General features: G+C 42.2%; 1 protein-coding gene across 1 annotated transcript in view; it reads right to left on the bottom strand.

The window, feature by feature from the left end:
- Nucleotides 1–9,501: 9,501 nt before the first annotated feature.
- DGKI (diacylglycerol kinase iota) overlaps nt 9,502–14,375 on the bottom strand; it is a 244,967-nt gene continuing 240,093 nt past the window's right edge. The window contains exon 32 of the mRNA XM_019515441.1: nt 9,502–12,764. Within this exon, the coding sequence (XP_019370986.1) occupies nt 12,648–12,764 (117 nt within the window). The 3' untranslated portion in view covers nt 9,502–12,647. The remainder of the gene's footprint in view (nt 12,765–14,375) is intronic.

Below are 14,375 nucleotides of genomic sequence, written 5' to 3'. Positions count from 1 at the left end.
CAATTCCCCAGTTAACTCCAATTTTAAAATCTCTGTTTAGCAACACAGTGATCAAGAGACCTTGTATAAATAGGAAATGCAAGAAAATTAGGGAAGAAAATACTTTCTCACTTTGTTACAAAAAACCTCCCCTCCCTATTCCCCACCCCCCTCCAAATTCCACTGTGGATTACCTGGACACTGATTCTCTATTAAGTACAGCTTCATCTCATTGTGGCTGCCGCTTTCCTTGGATTCTGTCTGCCAGCTGGCAGCCTCGTGATACACACTTTTGGGGCATTATACAGCAGGGTCAGACAGCATAAAAGAGCCCTTTGTGGTGTTATTTCAACTCCTGGAACAGATGTGGATTTGGATAGCAGGATAACTACATACTGGAACTCTGGATGCCCATGAAATGTTGGCTAAAGATGGATATTTATGACTTGGTTTTATTGTTTTATATAGAAGATTAAAATATTAGAACATAATGTTCCAGATTCTGACCTCCATCACACTAGTATTAGTATGGAGAACATCACCGATTTCTATGGAGTTACAAAGATCAAAATTTTGTCTACCCCCTTTAATTTATCACAGTCCCCAGAGAAGGTGCTAAAAAAATGCCCACTATCTTGCTTACTGGAAATCTCAGCCCTTTCACTGTGACTGCCACCTGACAATCGCCTGGTCTTCTGACAAAACCCAAGTGTATTCTCACAATGACTCAGTCTTCTTGTCTCTTTCTCAAAGACAGATAATAATCTACTTTTCCTTAATTGCTTTCCTCATTCTTGATCACATTTGATCATTTGCTAGGTAGCAAGAGCGAAGCTATTGAAAAGGCAGAAGAATCAGTCGCTCTCCCCATCTGAGTAGGTAGTTGAGAAGGAATCCCTTTCTTCCTTTTCCACAAATGCTCTCAGGTAGGTTGCAGATAAATGGTACAATTACTATGAAGAACCTTACCTTGGATTTTAATCCATACCAGCTTTATTCCATAGTAAGGAACATATACACAAGCAGCTACCCACAATAGATACCATTACAAAAATGGACCACTAGGTGGCAGGGGAGCCAATCTGCATTGAGTAAATGGCTTCCTGGGGATGACATGGACTTGGAGAGTGGGCAAAACACTTACCGACTAGCTTACCCACATGGTAAAGTTACTGCATGTTGTGGAAGGGGTAACCTTACCTTTTATCCAAGTGACTCACTATATAGTGGTCCTGTGCATCATATGTCCACTCCCTTACTATGCACAAGGGTCAATTTATCATGTAATAAAGGTGTTGTGTATTTGCACCTTGCTTAACAAAAAGGCATATCTACACTGCAGATTGCAGGGCAGCTCATAGAGACCCAACCTTCTTTTAAACAAGCTATCTTAAGTATTAAAGTCCAACCATGCATGGAGCTCTGTATAGGTTACAGTAGCAGCCTAGGCATAGCAGAATTGAATTCAGCCTCAAGGCACAGGGTAAAATTAGTCTTCATGACTAGACTACTTCCAATATGTGAGTTAGTTCAGGTATCTCTACCCAGCCATGCAGACACTTAAAAATTGTATCAATAGGCTCTGGACGGTGCAACATACAGTACTTCCTGGCTGTTGGAAGGGATGATGTCTCCTTTGCTGACAGGAAACTGTCTGTGTCCAATGAACCCTTAACACTAAGGAACACTAGTGTCCTAAATTTGGGCCAAGTATATGGTATCAATCCAGCCTGTGCGGGGAAGGGGAGCCCCTGAATGCCTTACTTCATTGGGTGCTTGACCTGAGTTCACAGTTTTCGTAAGAGCTTAAACACTGAAATCAAAATGCAAATCTGCTCCTTAGGAACTTGTCATCTTCCATCACTATTCTCTACATCCATTTGACTAAAAGAAAAGGAAAACAAAGTGCCTCTTTGTTCAAAAGAGGCACCCAAAGAAGCAGGATGCTAAATGGGCCCATCTGTACAAGGCACAAGGAAGACCTATAATAATGACTAATACATAGCACTTAAAAAGTGCTTTTCATCCAGAGATCTCAAAGCACTTACCCAAGGTGGGTAAGCACTATTAACTCCTTTTTACAGCTGGAGAAACTGAGGCACAGAGAGGCAGCCAAATGACTTGCCCAACAATGAACTGCAAGTAATGACATGGATGGGAATAAAAGCTAGCTAGCTCTGAGTTCCAGTTCATTGGATCACAGTGCCTCTCTATACAGGCATGTTGGCTGCGTCTACATGAGTGGCAGACTGTGCAGGTGTTACTGTGTACTTCTTATGCAAGTACTAAATGACTGTGCAGTTACCAGTGTTACTGCGCACTTGTACAGTACCGTCACTGCAGGTTTTTTCCAACACTACTGCAGAGCAGCATCAAGCTTGTGTAGTGTCTTGTGTAGATGCACCTGCTGATTACTATGTCCTGTAAGTAAACCCTTAAAACTGTGGAAAAACTGTTGTAAAAAGATGGATATTTAGACCTGTAAATTTATATGAGACACAGAAACACAATTAACATGATGATCAATTCCTATATAAATTCTATGATTTTTCTAATAAAATAATGGCCAAATCCAAAAGTCCTTGTTCAGTCACACTCCCATTAAGCTATTTAGGACAGTCTCATAAAATGCCATGAGTTCTACTGTATTCTTATTGGTATATAATAGCAGTTTGATAACTATTTAGATAGGTATTATGCCCATACAAAATAATAAGTGGTTATAATGTAATATTTTAAATTTGATGCAAAGCAGCAAATTCACAGCAGCTCCAAAGCTGTGCAGCAGCAAAGCATCAAAACACCCTCCACAAAAAAAAAAAAAAAGTGTAGTTTGCAGCACGAAGTTTTAGACATTGATTAAAAGCGGGTAAAGAAATCCCACAGATGGCTGGAAACTTTACACGGGAGGCCAGATACCCCAGTCCCCAACATTCATCTGCTGCTAAGCTGCATGGAGATTTCCCATTGTTCAGTCAGGAAAAGTATTACAATCAAGTCCCTCAGATGACCAATCTTTCATGTAGTCTTCCAAAAGCAACCTGCTTCAGGAATGACTGAAATGTTCACAGTAATTGATGTAGGCTGGAGAATCTCATGACAACACTCCATCTCAGGGCAAGGTACCAAACGTGGGTCCCTCTATGTGGCTGAGTTTCAGCTTCCTAACCGTTTTGAGCCATACTACACAGACAAAGATGCTGCAACACTGTATTTCAGGGACCAATATTTTCAAGCTGCAACCTCCTTTTGGAAGATATTTTATTCCCTGGCCCTTTGATTGGCAAGAGCAGGTAGAGGAATGCAACATGCTCAGTTTGGCAAAAGATACCAATTGGGCATCAGTCCCTGCAAGGAACCATCTGTTGCTGACAAATTTAACAAGTTATGTACAAGCCTTCTCAGCCAGAAGAGGTTCCCCTGTCACTAGGCAAACTAGAGGGAAAATGCAAGGATTTTGGAAGATCTGAACAAGGAGGACAAGATCTAAAGGTTTCTTTGTAGCCATAGCTGGTACATCAGGCCCTGAAGAATATGTCACATTTCTCTACAGCCTGCATACACAACATAGATATATCTGCAGTCCTGTGAGGTACTGATGTAACTCAGACTGATAAAAATAAGTAAAACAAACTTTAAGCCAAGGCGAGAGCATGCAGCACCTCACAGAAAATAATTAGCATCTGGCTCAGACTCTTACTCCTTTATCCTGCAAAATGTGGAATGAGCTAAATGTCAGATGAATGATCAGGAAACCTTCTAAGGTGGCACACAGATTGACAAAAGACTGTTAGCGCAGCCCAGAGCTGCTGCCACAGAAATCTGTCGTGTCATATACATACATCTTGTCCATTTCTCTGTGATAGTAGAAGTGCCTTATCATGTTGATAAGCTAGGAAAGAAGTTACAACAGAAGAAGACACTTGGCCTGACCAACTGCTTCTCACCAGAAACCTCTCTGGCTGCTAACTTTGTAGATGTAGATGGTGCCTCCTGCAAACACTTTGAAGAGCAAAGTGATGATTTTGTCTGATAAAAAAATCACTTAGTGCAATAAGGTTGAAATCAGTGGAAAGTGTCAGTCAAGGGAAAAGCAGTATTTAATTGTTAATGTTTTCATGTGAATGCCCAGTTAAATTCTGGAAATGTTGTATCCGAAACTACAAGTGCAAAACACCCTCTGAAATTATGCTCTTGTCTTCATCAAATACCATAGTCTGGACAGACAGTGGAAAGCCCTTCTGATTCATTATACTACTATATGCTGCCCCATAAGACTGTTAGCCCAGCCCAGAGCTGCTACCACAGAAATCTGTTGTGTCATATACATACACACTGCTTGGACCATTTCTAATACTGGCTAGAGGGGTAACAGTGGCCATGTCTGAGGGTGACCACACACAGTCAGGAGAGGTCTTTTCAGAAAAAAAAGGAAGTGAAAAGTAGCCAGAGGAAGGAAAAACAGCCAATGTGGGAAGGGCTGGATGAGAAGGCATCAGATGCAGTTAATATAAGAAAGAGAGGGAGAGGGAGAGGGAGAGGGAGAGGAAATGGAGACAGGATGGTGAGGGAAGGAAGGAAATGTAAGAAGCAACCTTAAAGATTTTAAATTAAGGTCATGGGAAAAAAATTCCATTCCCTGCCTGTCCTTACTGCTAGCCTGAGAGTTTGAGAGTGTAGTCCCGGACTGCTTTGCACTTAATAAATCCTTCCATGAGATGAGGAAGGCTGAAAGGAAGGACTACAACATGACTAAACAAATGAAAGTTGCACATATCAATCTTTCCCATTATAAAAAAATACAACTCTGATCACAAAAAAATATTCTTAGTGGCCTACGAATAAAGCAGCACTTTGTTTCAGGGTGGCACAACACTGTTTTTCATTTGGAGAAAATCCTTGTTAGTGGGGGTGAGAGGAATTGCCAGCATTCACCATTGCCCCATCTTCAGCCTTTCTTCATTATCTCCAAGGCTCTCACGCATTTAAAGCAGAGGATCTCATGCAGATTGGACTGGAGGGGCATAGACAGCTACAGGTTTGCACAAGGAGTCTAAAATTTAGGCTTCACTTATAAAGAAAACAAGCACTGAGCATTTTATAAAAAAGTGAACAAATATAGTCATGGTATATGAATCTACTCATTAAAGTGATATTCAGTAGCTGTTTGTTATTTTTAAAACTGCCTTCCTCAAGGGAAAAAAAAAGTTTTCTGTGCCCCAGACTGGAATCCATCTGTAGGGTATCCTTATATATTCTGCATGTTAGCTTTTTCTCTGCTCTTCTAGCCTTTTATCCTTCCGCACTACCTAATATCCCAGACCTCCGTGAGGAAAAAAAATCTAGAAAAATGAAACTGTCAATTAGTGTCTAATTAGTTAGGTAAGAGCTCATTGCAAAAGCAACCTGTTTTTCTCATCCCCTATAACTCACCTATTTCCTATACGTTAGACAGGAATAAGAACTGCATTAACTCTGCCCAACAGCACTTCCCAGTTGAAGGCTCTAGAAAAAAAAATATCATTAAAGGTTATTAAGGCTGGGGAAACCAGGAGGCCATTTTGCTCATTAGAGTAACACATATGGTAAGGAATTACTTGTTACACATTTTCATGTATTAACAATGAAATAACTGCTGTAGACTTGTCATAGGAGAATACTGGAATTCTGTTGCACATGCACTGAACAATATCCCCAAGTAGCTTCATGGATTGGGATTAATTGGTGAATAATGTATTCTCAATGTAACAGTCATGGAATCTACATAATTACATACTTTATGCCATACTACTAATAGGAAAGGTGCTAGTATCTTGTGTTTTTTAAGATGTGTAATTTCTACATACTGTACATACAAAAGCTGTAGCTCTTGAAGCCTGGTAACCTGTACTTTCAGAATTGTTACAGAGCTCCCAGTTCAGTTTCCATTTTTAAAGCATGTTAATAAAAAAATTGAGACTGAATGCTATAAAAATACTTTGGTATGGTACTTTTTAGTTTTCAGTTACTTTGTCTTCACTACATCTGTTTTTATTAAAGAATCCCTAGCCTTCAGATCTTCAAACTCTTCTGCATTTGGGAGATGCCTGAACATTATTCAATAGACATAAAAGTGCTAAGTGTTAAAACTTTGATGATTTATTGATGTGCATACGTTCAAGCTAAGAACACTTTTGTTAAAAAAGATTACCTCCAAACGTCTATCTGAATGGGCACCTTCTAAACTGGCTCCTTATCTCACACTCAGTAACTGGACATACGTGCCCTTTAGAAGAAAGAAACTTCTTTATGTTCAGTTAGGAAATAAGAAACGGCATTGAAGGCTGGAACATGTCACCTTATTTAAAAAAAAAAAAGGCGGGGAACAAGATGCAACCTGATCACTTAGTACAGTAAGGCTATTCAGCACTGAGCCTGCCTAATCACAAAAGTGCTGGATCACTGAAATCAAAGGCAGTGGACTTTTGTGGCATAATCAATATTGAGAGATCATTCTTCTTTCTTCCATCTTATATAGGGTTCATTGAATCCCTTATCCATCAGGAAGAGAATTGGTCTGTTGCCCACACTGCACAGGGCAGATGACTGTTCTTAGCAGGTCCTATCGCAAGCACTTGGTATAGGGAGCAGTCCAGAGAAGAGAAGGGACTCCTTTTAGCTCAAGCACCTAGAAAGATTCCCACAATGACAAGCTACTGGGAGAAGACTAGGGGCAACCTGTTACGTAAGCCATGTTGTATAAATGGTAAACTAAGCTTGCCAGGCGTCAGTGCCTTCACATACATAACACTGTCCTGCACTGGCAGACTTGTAAACCAACAGCAGTGTAGCTGCACCCACATGCACTGCAAGTAGGCTAATTAGCATGGAGGCAGGTTTCATAGCACTCTCATTCAGCAGTGCTAATTAGCTACCCAAAGCATCATACAGATGTGGTTGTAATGTATCTGGTTATGTGGCAGCTCTGCAGGGAGTAGTGTGGTGCACTTGAAGGTGCTGCTACTGGGCACAGCAACCATAGTGTGGAAACATGCCCTATGCTGCTGTTCTTCTCATGTGGCTGCGGTAGTATAGCCCAACCCAAGCTAGCTTGTAAATGGACTGCAACATGGGCTACCTGCCCAAGTATCAGAACTGCCTGTCAGGTGGATTTTGCAGAGCATGCTGAGCTCAAGGACTGCTGCGGTTAGATTGTTACAGGTACCCATGCTGGCCTGGTTATGTCTACAGTAGTGGCTCCAGTATCAACTGATACCAGAGCAGTGACGGATGGGCAACCAGGGCATGAGTCTCGGGTGCAATAATGGAACTGTCACGACTGCTTGCCTGGCCGCTGCCGTTGCTGTTTCCTGGGGCGCAGAACCTTCTTATGCCTCTGGTATCAATTTATGCTTACCAAACAATGTAGCTGTTATAAAATGCCCCAGGAACTATGGGAGGGTACAAAAATAGCTTAAAGTTACCTTTGAGGCCCTTCTCCCCACCCAGCTGTGTGTTCTATGTGGCACTCCCAGGTGGAGATAAATCCCAGAATCTCACAAATCTTTTCCATTTAAAAATTGTTTTAATTGAAACTAGCATATAACTTTCAGCACAAGTGGCCTTCCATTCATATCAGCATAGGCTGGTGAGGAGCACCTCCGGATTTTAAAGATTTACTGAAGAAATAATTTTCTAATTTGTTGCTCTGAAATCAAAACATAAAGACACGTAGCATTTGGAACCCTGTAAAACTGTTTGCTCTGCTGCTTTGGAGGCAGCCAGCAAGGCACAAGTTTACCAACAAGCTGTTCCCAGAACTGCTGCAGTGTCAAAGACACTCATGGATGATGCTTTTGACAAGCAAGGAAGGAAGTAAACAACCTATTGCCATTTTGGCTTGTGTTCCACGAGAAAAAGAGGGTAAACACATCGCTTGACTAACAGAAAAGGTCAAGCACAATGGAGAAAAAAATGGGTTGTTTTTTTCTGAGTGCTAGGGGAACTCTTAAAGTAGTAAGCAAAATCTTAAACACCCTATTTATAAATTATTCATTATTTTACTTTATTCTGAAGTGTGGGTGGGGGGAAGGAGACACAAAATGGGGAAAGCAAAAATTATAAATCAGCACAAGGAACTATTTTATCAGTGCAGTACATAGGATGTATGAACAGGACAGCTGGATAGAATTCCTCAGAGCGTGTTCAAGGCATCCAAATATCCAGCCTGCCTATACATCTGTTGAGTGTCATTACATGTGCAAAGCCCCCAGGAGCTTAAGGCTACCAATTTACCTTGCCCATTTAATACTCTTTCCCTGGAGTCAGATCTTCTCAATGTGAATTGGATGCAATGAACAAATCAACACACAAGTGCACCTCAAATGAAGCATCTGGGGCTGGCTGGAAGGAAAACAGCAGCTGGCAACACACCATATAGGTGATATCCAGTTTGTTAATGATGCTCATTACAATGCACATTGCTGTCATAACAAAGGTGGAGAGAGAAGAAAGCAAAAGGGGCAGTTAGAAAATGCAGAACAAGCCTGCCAGGGCTATATAAACACACTGCCACAAAACTGTGCGCCCACTTGTTCATCCAGCACAGCACCAGTCACACAAACACAACTGAAGATCAATGGCAACAAAAGATTTTGTTCTGTTTTCTTTAGGTACGTATTGCTCTAGAGACATCCCCTGTGTAATACAGGACACCACACAAACAGTTTAAAACCCAAGTTATAAGGCTTCCCATGCATACTGAATGATTCCCAATTGCTGTAGTTTTCACACTGGGAAAATAGTAGGGTGATGGGTGCCAATGTAGGTAGACAGATTTCAAACTGTAGCATGGCCTAAAACAAAGACTGGCCTTCACAAAGTTGTTATGAGAGGCTCGTAGTGCTATTTTGACTGGGTATCAGTGATGCCATACTCACAGCTAATATGCCTAGTAATGGAGAGGCTCAAGGGGTCATTTCATTTTCATTTCATAATGCACTGCAATAATTGCCTTGAAATCTTCTCCCTGTCATGGCCTAATACATGACATGGTCAATCATTTGGCTTCATGTCTCATCATGCTGCCTCAGGTGTGCTATAATTATCTAGGAATATACAGCCTTGTCACGCTTTATCAAATAGTGTGCACAAATATAAATAAATTTAACAATGACATACGAAATAACAGGTGTTGCTAATGTTGTTAAATAACAAAATGAAGTTTAATAATATATTAACATTACAAATATTTCCTTCCCTCAGATTAACTTTAAAATGGGACAGCCCAGGTATCACAATGGGGCAATTCAGGACCTGCTAGAGTTTACTTAGATAGATGTCCTACAAAGACAAATTTGGAGGGCTAACAATATTCTAGCAGTCCAGCAACTTCAGTGACTGAGTGTTCCTAAGTGCTTCATCATTCAAACCTAACAGCTTTGTTAAACACACACACACACACACACACACACACACACACACACACACACACACACACACACACACACACACACCCGCCGTACAGATATTTTAATAAATTAACGTGGTTTAAATTAAATTAAATTCAAGTGAGGTCCCAGCCCCACACTAGAATATGGACACTGCCCAATGTAGTCACTACAATGCCATGCTAAAACAGGCACCAGGTACTTAGATGTTCTATACAAAGGATGCAGTAAACTGATGTCCAGCCTTCCTGCTCCTGATAGCTACCTAGCCTCAGGAAACCCATGGCACTTTGAAAGGAGTAAGGAATAATCCCTTATGTCCACATCCAATGCTCATTCTTTCACTAAACCAAGTTCTGCTATTGCAGGCTGTGCCTCAGCCTTGCCAGAATAATGTGCACGGTTAATACATTGCCAGTATCTAACACAGTGCTTGTAAAGTGCTTCAAGACACCTTGAATATTAAGAGGCACTATGTTCAGCCAATGTCTGTTCCATCTCCAGTCTGGGGTTTTGTTTTCATCATACTGTAACTGCCTCCGACTGAGCACTTATTGTGAAAAACTTTCCAGAGGCACAATAGCCTTATTCTAGTTGCAGCATCATTTTCCAGCTGCAGGGGGAAAAGGGAAGGCCATATTCTCATTGGTGATGCAATTCCTTTAAGCTGCATGAATGGTGCAAAGAAGATGTATTCTACCCACTCCTGCCAAGGCAAGAATACTCCCAGCAGAGGGGAATTCGTAGCTGAGGTAAACCTGGCAAAGCCTGCTGCTATGCCAGCTGCTTCCTCAGGTATAAAAGGAATATGATGGGAGGAAAGGAAAGACAGGGACAGAGAGGAATGAAGCTCCACTCTGCTAGGGCAATTCACAGATGGCGTATGGTTCCCCATAGACTGCAGACACCTGTCATAAATTAGAGCTGGCCTTAGGTTGCTCCAATTGATGTCAGGGCTCGAGATTCAGGCAGCTTACTGACTCACTTACTGACTGCTCCCAACTAGCTGCATCTAGGCACAGGACAGAAGCTCCCCCGGGATATACATCCAACTTCATCACTTTGTTGCCTACTGAACACAAAAAAAGATATAACTGATACTAGCACTTTCTGAATGTGACTGTATGAAGCATTAGTGTCTCCTTTCCCCAAGGCTGGGAAGCGATGCCAACACTACACATGTACTTTATTCTTCTTTCTGCTTTCAATGCTAAACTCTATTCTGGGAGGCACACACCAGCCCTCCCTGGAAACTTGTGCCCAATTACCAAGGGAACAATTTGGCCTTAACCACATATTTTTAAATTAAAAGATAAAATGAAGAGAAAATAGAACAAAATGCATTTCATGTTATCATTGGTCTATAGATTACTTATATGGTATCAATAATTTTCTTTCAGAGGAAGAAATGCTGAGAAATACCTTGCAAGCATTGAATAAAGATTTGAAAACCAGAACAATGAAAGAGCTTATTCTTTAATTCCCCCTCCTCTGCCATAAGAATCACTTGTGTTTAAAAATAAATAAATAAAAGGATGGAAAGGAAGAGTTAGGGAAATTGCATCAACTTCATTTCCACAACTGCTACTAAAGGAAGAACAACTTATTTGAAAAAGGACCCAAGTTGTTTTCCTGGGTTCTGAACTGCACATAAATCCTGCTTAGCACCAACCATCAGGCCCCTACAGCATATGAAGAGACACAGAAATAATTTTCCAAAAATAACAGTGCTGAAATTATGACAGCATTGGGCCTTGACGCTTCTCATGAGAGGCAATCTGTTTAAGTGGAAGTGGAAGCCCTAATGGTTCTGATACCAACATTGCATTGGTGATGAAAAACTTAATGCAAACATCTTGTGTATAAAGGTGTCAGTGGGTAGAGGAGGGTCTCCTTTTCAATGGTGGTGGTCTCTTGGGCAGGAAAGAAAGTGGCAAAGTAAGAATAGCAAGAATGGCCTCAGAGCAGCTAAGCAGTGTATGTTTCTAACCCTACAGTGAGCAGTGAGAGGCGTATGATTGCCAATTGTCTTATTTTGAACAGAATAAGCTCTCTTCCTCTTCTCTTCTCTTTTCTTTTCTGTATTATTTTAAAGCTTTTTTTCCAAGTCCGTCTTGGCATCTACTAGTCTTCACTTCCAGACAGATGTTTTTCTCATAGTGTTGCGTTATTTGTAAAATGTCTAATGTGGTGTCCATCTTCTTGTTAACATCAGCAACCCTTGATTGGGTACCTGAATGCTTCAGATTTGGTTTCCATGACTGGCAGTAAGTCAAAGGGGGACGACTAGTAAGTCAATCAACCTTTACTCCATCACACCGCCCAGCACTCTCCCAACTTTAAAGCTCATCTGGATAGAAGCCAAAAATGGCTAGTTGTCGCCAGGCTTCTGACTGGGGCAAAATCAATCGTTCGTTAACTTCAAAATGGCAATATGGGACCTCTTACTGGTCTGTCCCAAGGCAACACAGTTTGTCGTACAAGCAACCCCCTTCCACTCACCTGGAATTACAAGAAAACACCTTAAATGAGGAAGTGAGCTTTTACCAGTGCTGTAAATCTGCCTGAACCCAGCACCCCACAGAACAAGGCAGTAGAGAGAGGTCTTTCCAAAAGAGAGGAAACACCCTAGCAATTAAGTGTTCAGACTGCAATTTCTGAGGGAACAGTACGGAAAGCACTCAGCAGGTTTGACGGTCATTTCCCCTGCCCCAGCCTACAGGCATCCAGAGCTCCTCAAACTCTTTGCTATTAACCTGACCGTTTAGGAAGAATTTATACAGAGATAAGAGATACTATTTAACTGACGAAAAATGAAGAGGTAGGGTGAAAGGAACATAAGGTACTGGAGGGATGGAAGAGGGGGTTGGTTGAGTATTTTCAGGTCCAAGTTAGTTTTTCCTCCCTTTTTTTTTTTTTTCCTTTTTTTAAAATAAAGTGTACAGATGAACAAGGGAGAAGTTCATGCTACTTGCTGGAAGCAGTAAAGGTAAATTTCCGTGGCCTATGGATTCCACAGACCTTTGAGTGTCTTGCCTCATCCTTCATGGGCTATCATACGGGAACATAACAATTCCATGGCAAGACTCAGTAGCCCTTAGAAACTGGTGGCATGTCCTCAGACATTTTGCATGAGAGTGAGACATGGTGATCCCATCAGCTTCTTTCCTCATATGATGCCCGAGCGCCTAAGGTGCGGCCTTGTTATTTCCTTGGTTTGTCTCCTCCTGTTCACAGGCATCAGACAGCCGTCTCCAGGTCCTCATGGGAAACCATCTGGTAGTTCTGACGACTCTCCAGGTAGGCAGCCAAATCTGGGTCCCCAGCTTGCTGAGCCCTGTCTCGAGGCGTCTTACCCTACATTGAAGGGACACAGAAAGAAAACAGTAGACATGTTTTTAGAAGACAAGATAAATTTGTGACCCAAAGCAAGTACCACTGGAAGTACAAAAAGATAATCACAAAAGCAGACAAGTCAAGAACCAACTCAGCTGGAGTCAGGTTGAGATTCTCCATGAGAGCCAACTTGCTCTATTTCACGCATTTGGTTCACAGAACTGGTCACCTACAGTTAACACCTTCCTGCTTATCTTCTGTGGAACCATCACAGTTATAAATACATATTTCAGCTTTATAAAGAAATGCCATTCACTGCTTGACAAATGGTATCCACACACTAAAACAGATTTAACACAATTAACACAGTTCCCATCCACTCACTGAAATCTCTACTGGGGAACACAGCACCATACTGTAGCTGAGACATGAAGTGAGACCCTCAAAGACCACTTCTACAAAGGATGTTAAGGGAGAGACAGAGACCTGTTGGGCTGCCACAGCTGTTAATCAAACTTTCATGCATCTTACTGCTGCCAAGGACTTTATACACAGAATTTAACTTATTTTAAGAGTGCTATAACAAGAATCAAGAATTTGGATCCTGAGCCACTGAAAATGCTTTAATACTACACAAATAAACATGGGTATTTCTTGTATCTCTTGGGTGATAAAGATCAGATATGTGTCAGTAACCCTTTGTTTGCATTCAACCCCTTGTTTGCAGTCTAGTGAACCAAAGACTGCAGCACTGGTGTCATCGGGAAGGCTTTGGCTTCCATGACCACAGCCCGCTCTTTGGCAAGAGAGGCAGCGAGCTGCTGGGAAGAGATAGCCTCCACCTCTCTCCCCTGGGGAGGAGGCTCTTCTCAGCCAGACTGGCTGACCTGTTCTACCAGGCTTTATACTAAGCCCACCAGGGGATGGGGGGACTACTGCCACTGCTGGCCCACTGAGCAACCCTTTCAAAGCCAGCAGGCCAAGGCACTTAAGGGAGCCCACCCCTGCCCCAGCCCTGGTACAGTCTGTGGGCAAGACAAGAGCCCCCAAGGGGACACTTGCCTGCCTGTACACAAATGCCAGGAGCTTGGGGAATAAGCAAATAATTACGATGTCATAGGGATAACGGAGACCTGGTGAGACTCCACCCATGACTGGACCACTGTACAGGAGAGATCGAGTGAGTAAAAAGGGTGGGGGTGTAGCTCTCTATGTTAAGGAAAGCGACGCGTCCCTGCAAGCTGATGTTGGTGACCAGCGTGGACAACTGGAGACCCTCTGGGTTAAAATCCGTGGGGAACACGGCACAGGGGACAGAACAGTGGGAGTCTACTACAGACCTCCCACCCAAAGTCAAGAGCTTGATCAGGAGTTCACCAGGGAATTGGCTGAGGCCACATGCTTCAGGTCCATGGTTGTCAGTGGGGTCCCCCAAGGCTGTGTCCTTGGACCCATATTGTTTAACATCTTCATTAATGATGTGGACACTGAAGTCAGAAACAGACTGGCCAAGTTCACCGATGACACCAAACTTTGGGGCAAAGCATCCACACCTGAAGACAGGAGGGCTATCCAGGCTGACCTAGACAGGCTCAGCAAATGGGCGGACGAGAACCTGATGGTGTTTAACAC

Source organism: Gavialis gangeticus, unplaced genomic scaffold (assembly GCF_001723915.1).
Source record: "Gavialis gangeticus isolate Ggan-Ray unplaced genomic scaffold, GavGan_comp1, whole genome shotgun sequence".
Taxonomy (NCBI): Eukaryota; Metazoa; Chordata; order Crocodylia; family Gavialidae; genus Gavialis; species Gavialis gangeticus.
The sequence above is the reverse complement of the archived record's forward strand: the minus strand, read 5'-3'. Positions and strand labels throughout refer to the sequence as shown.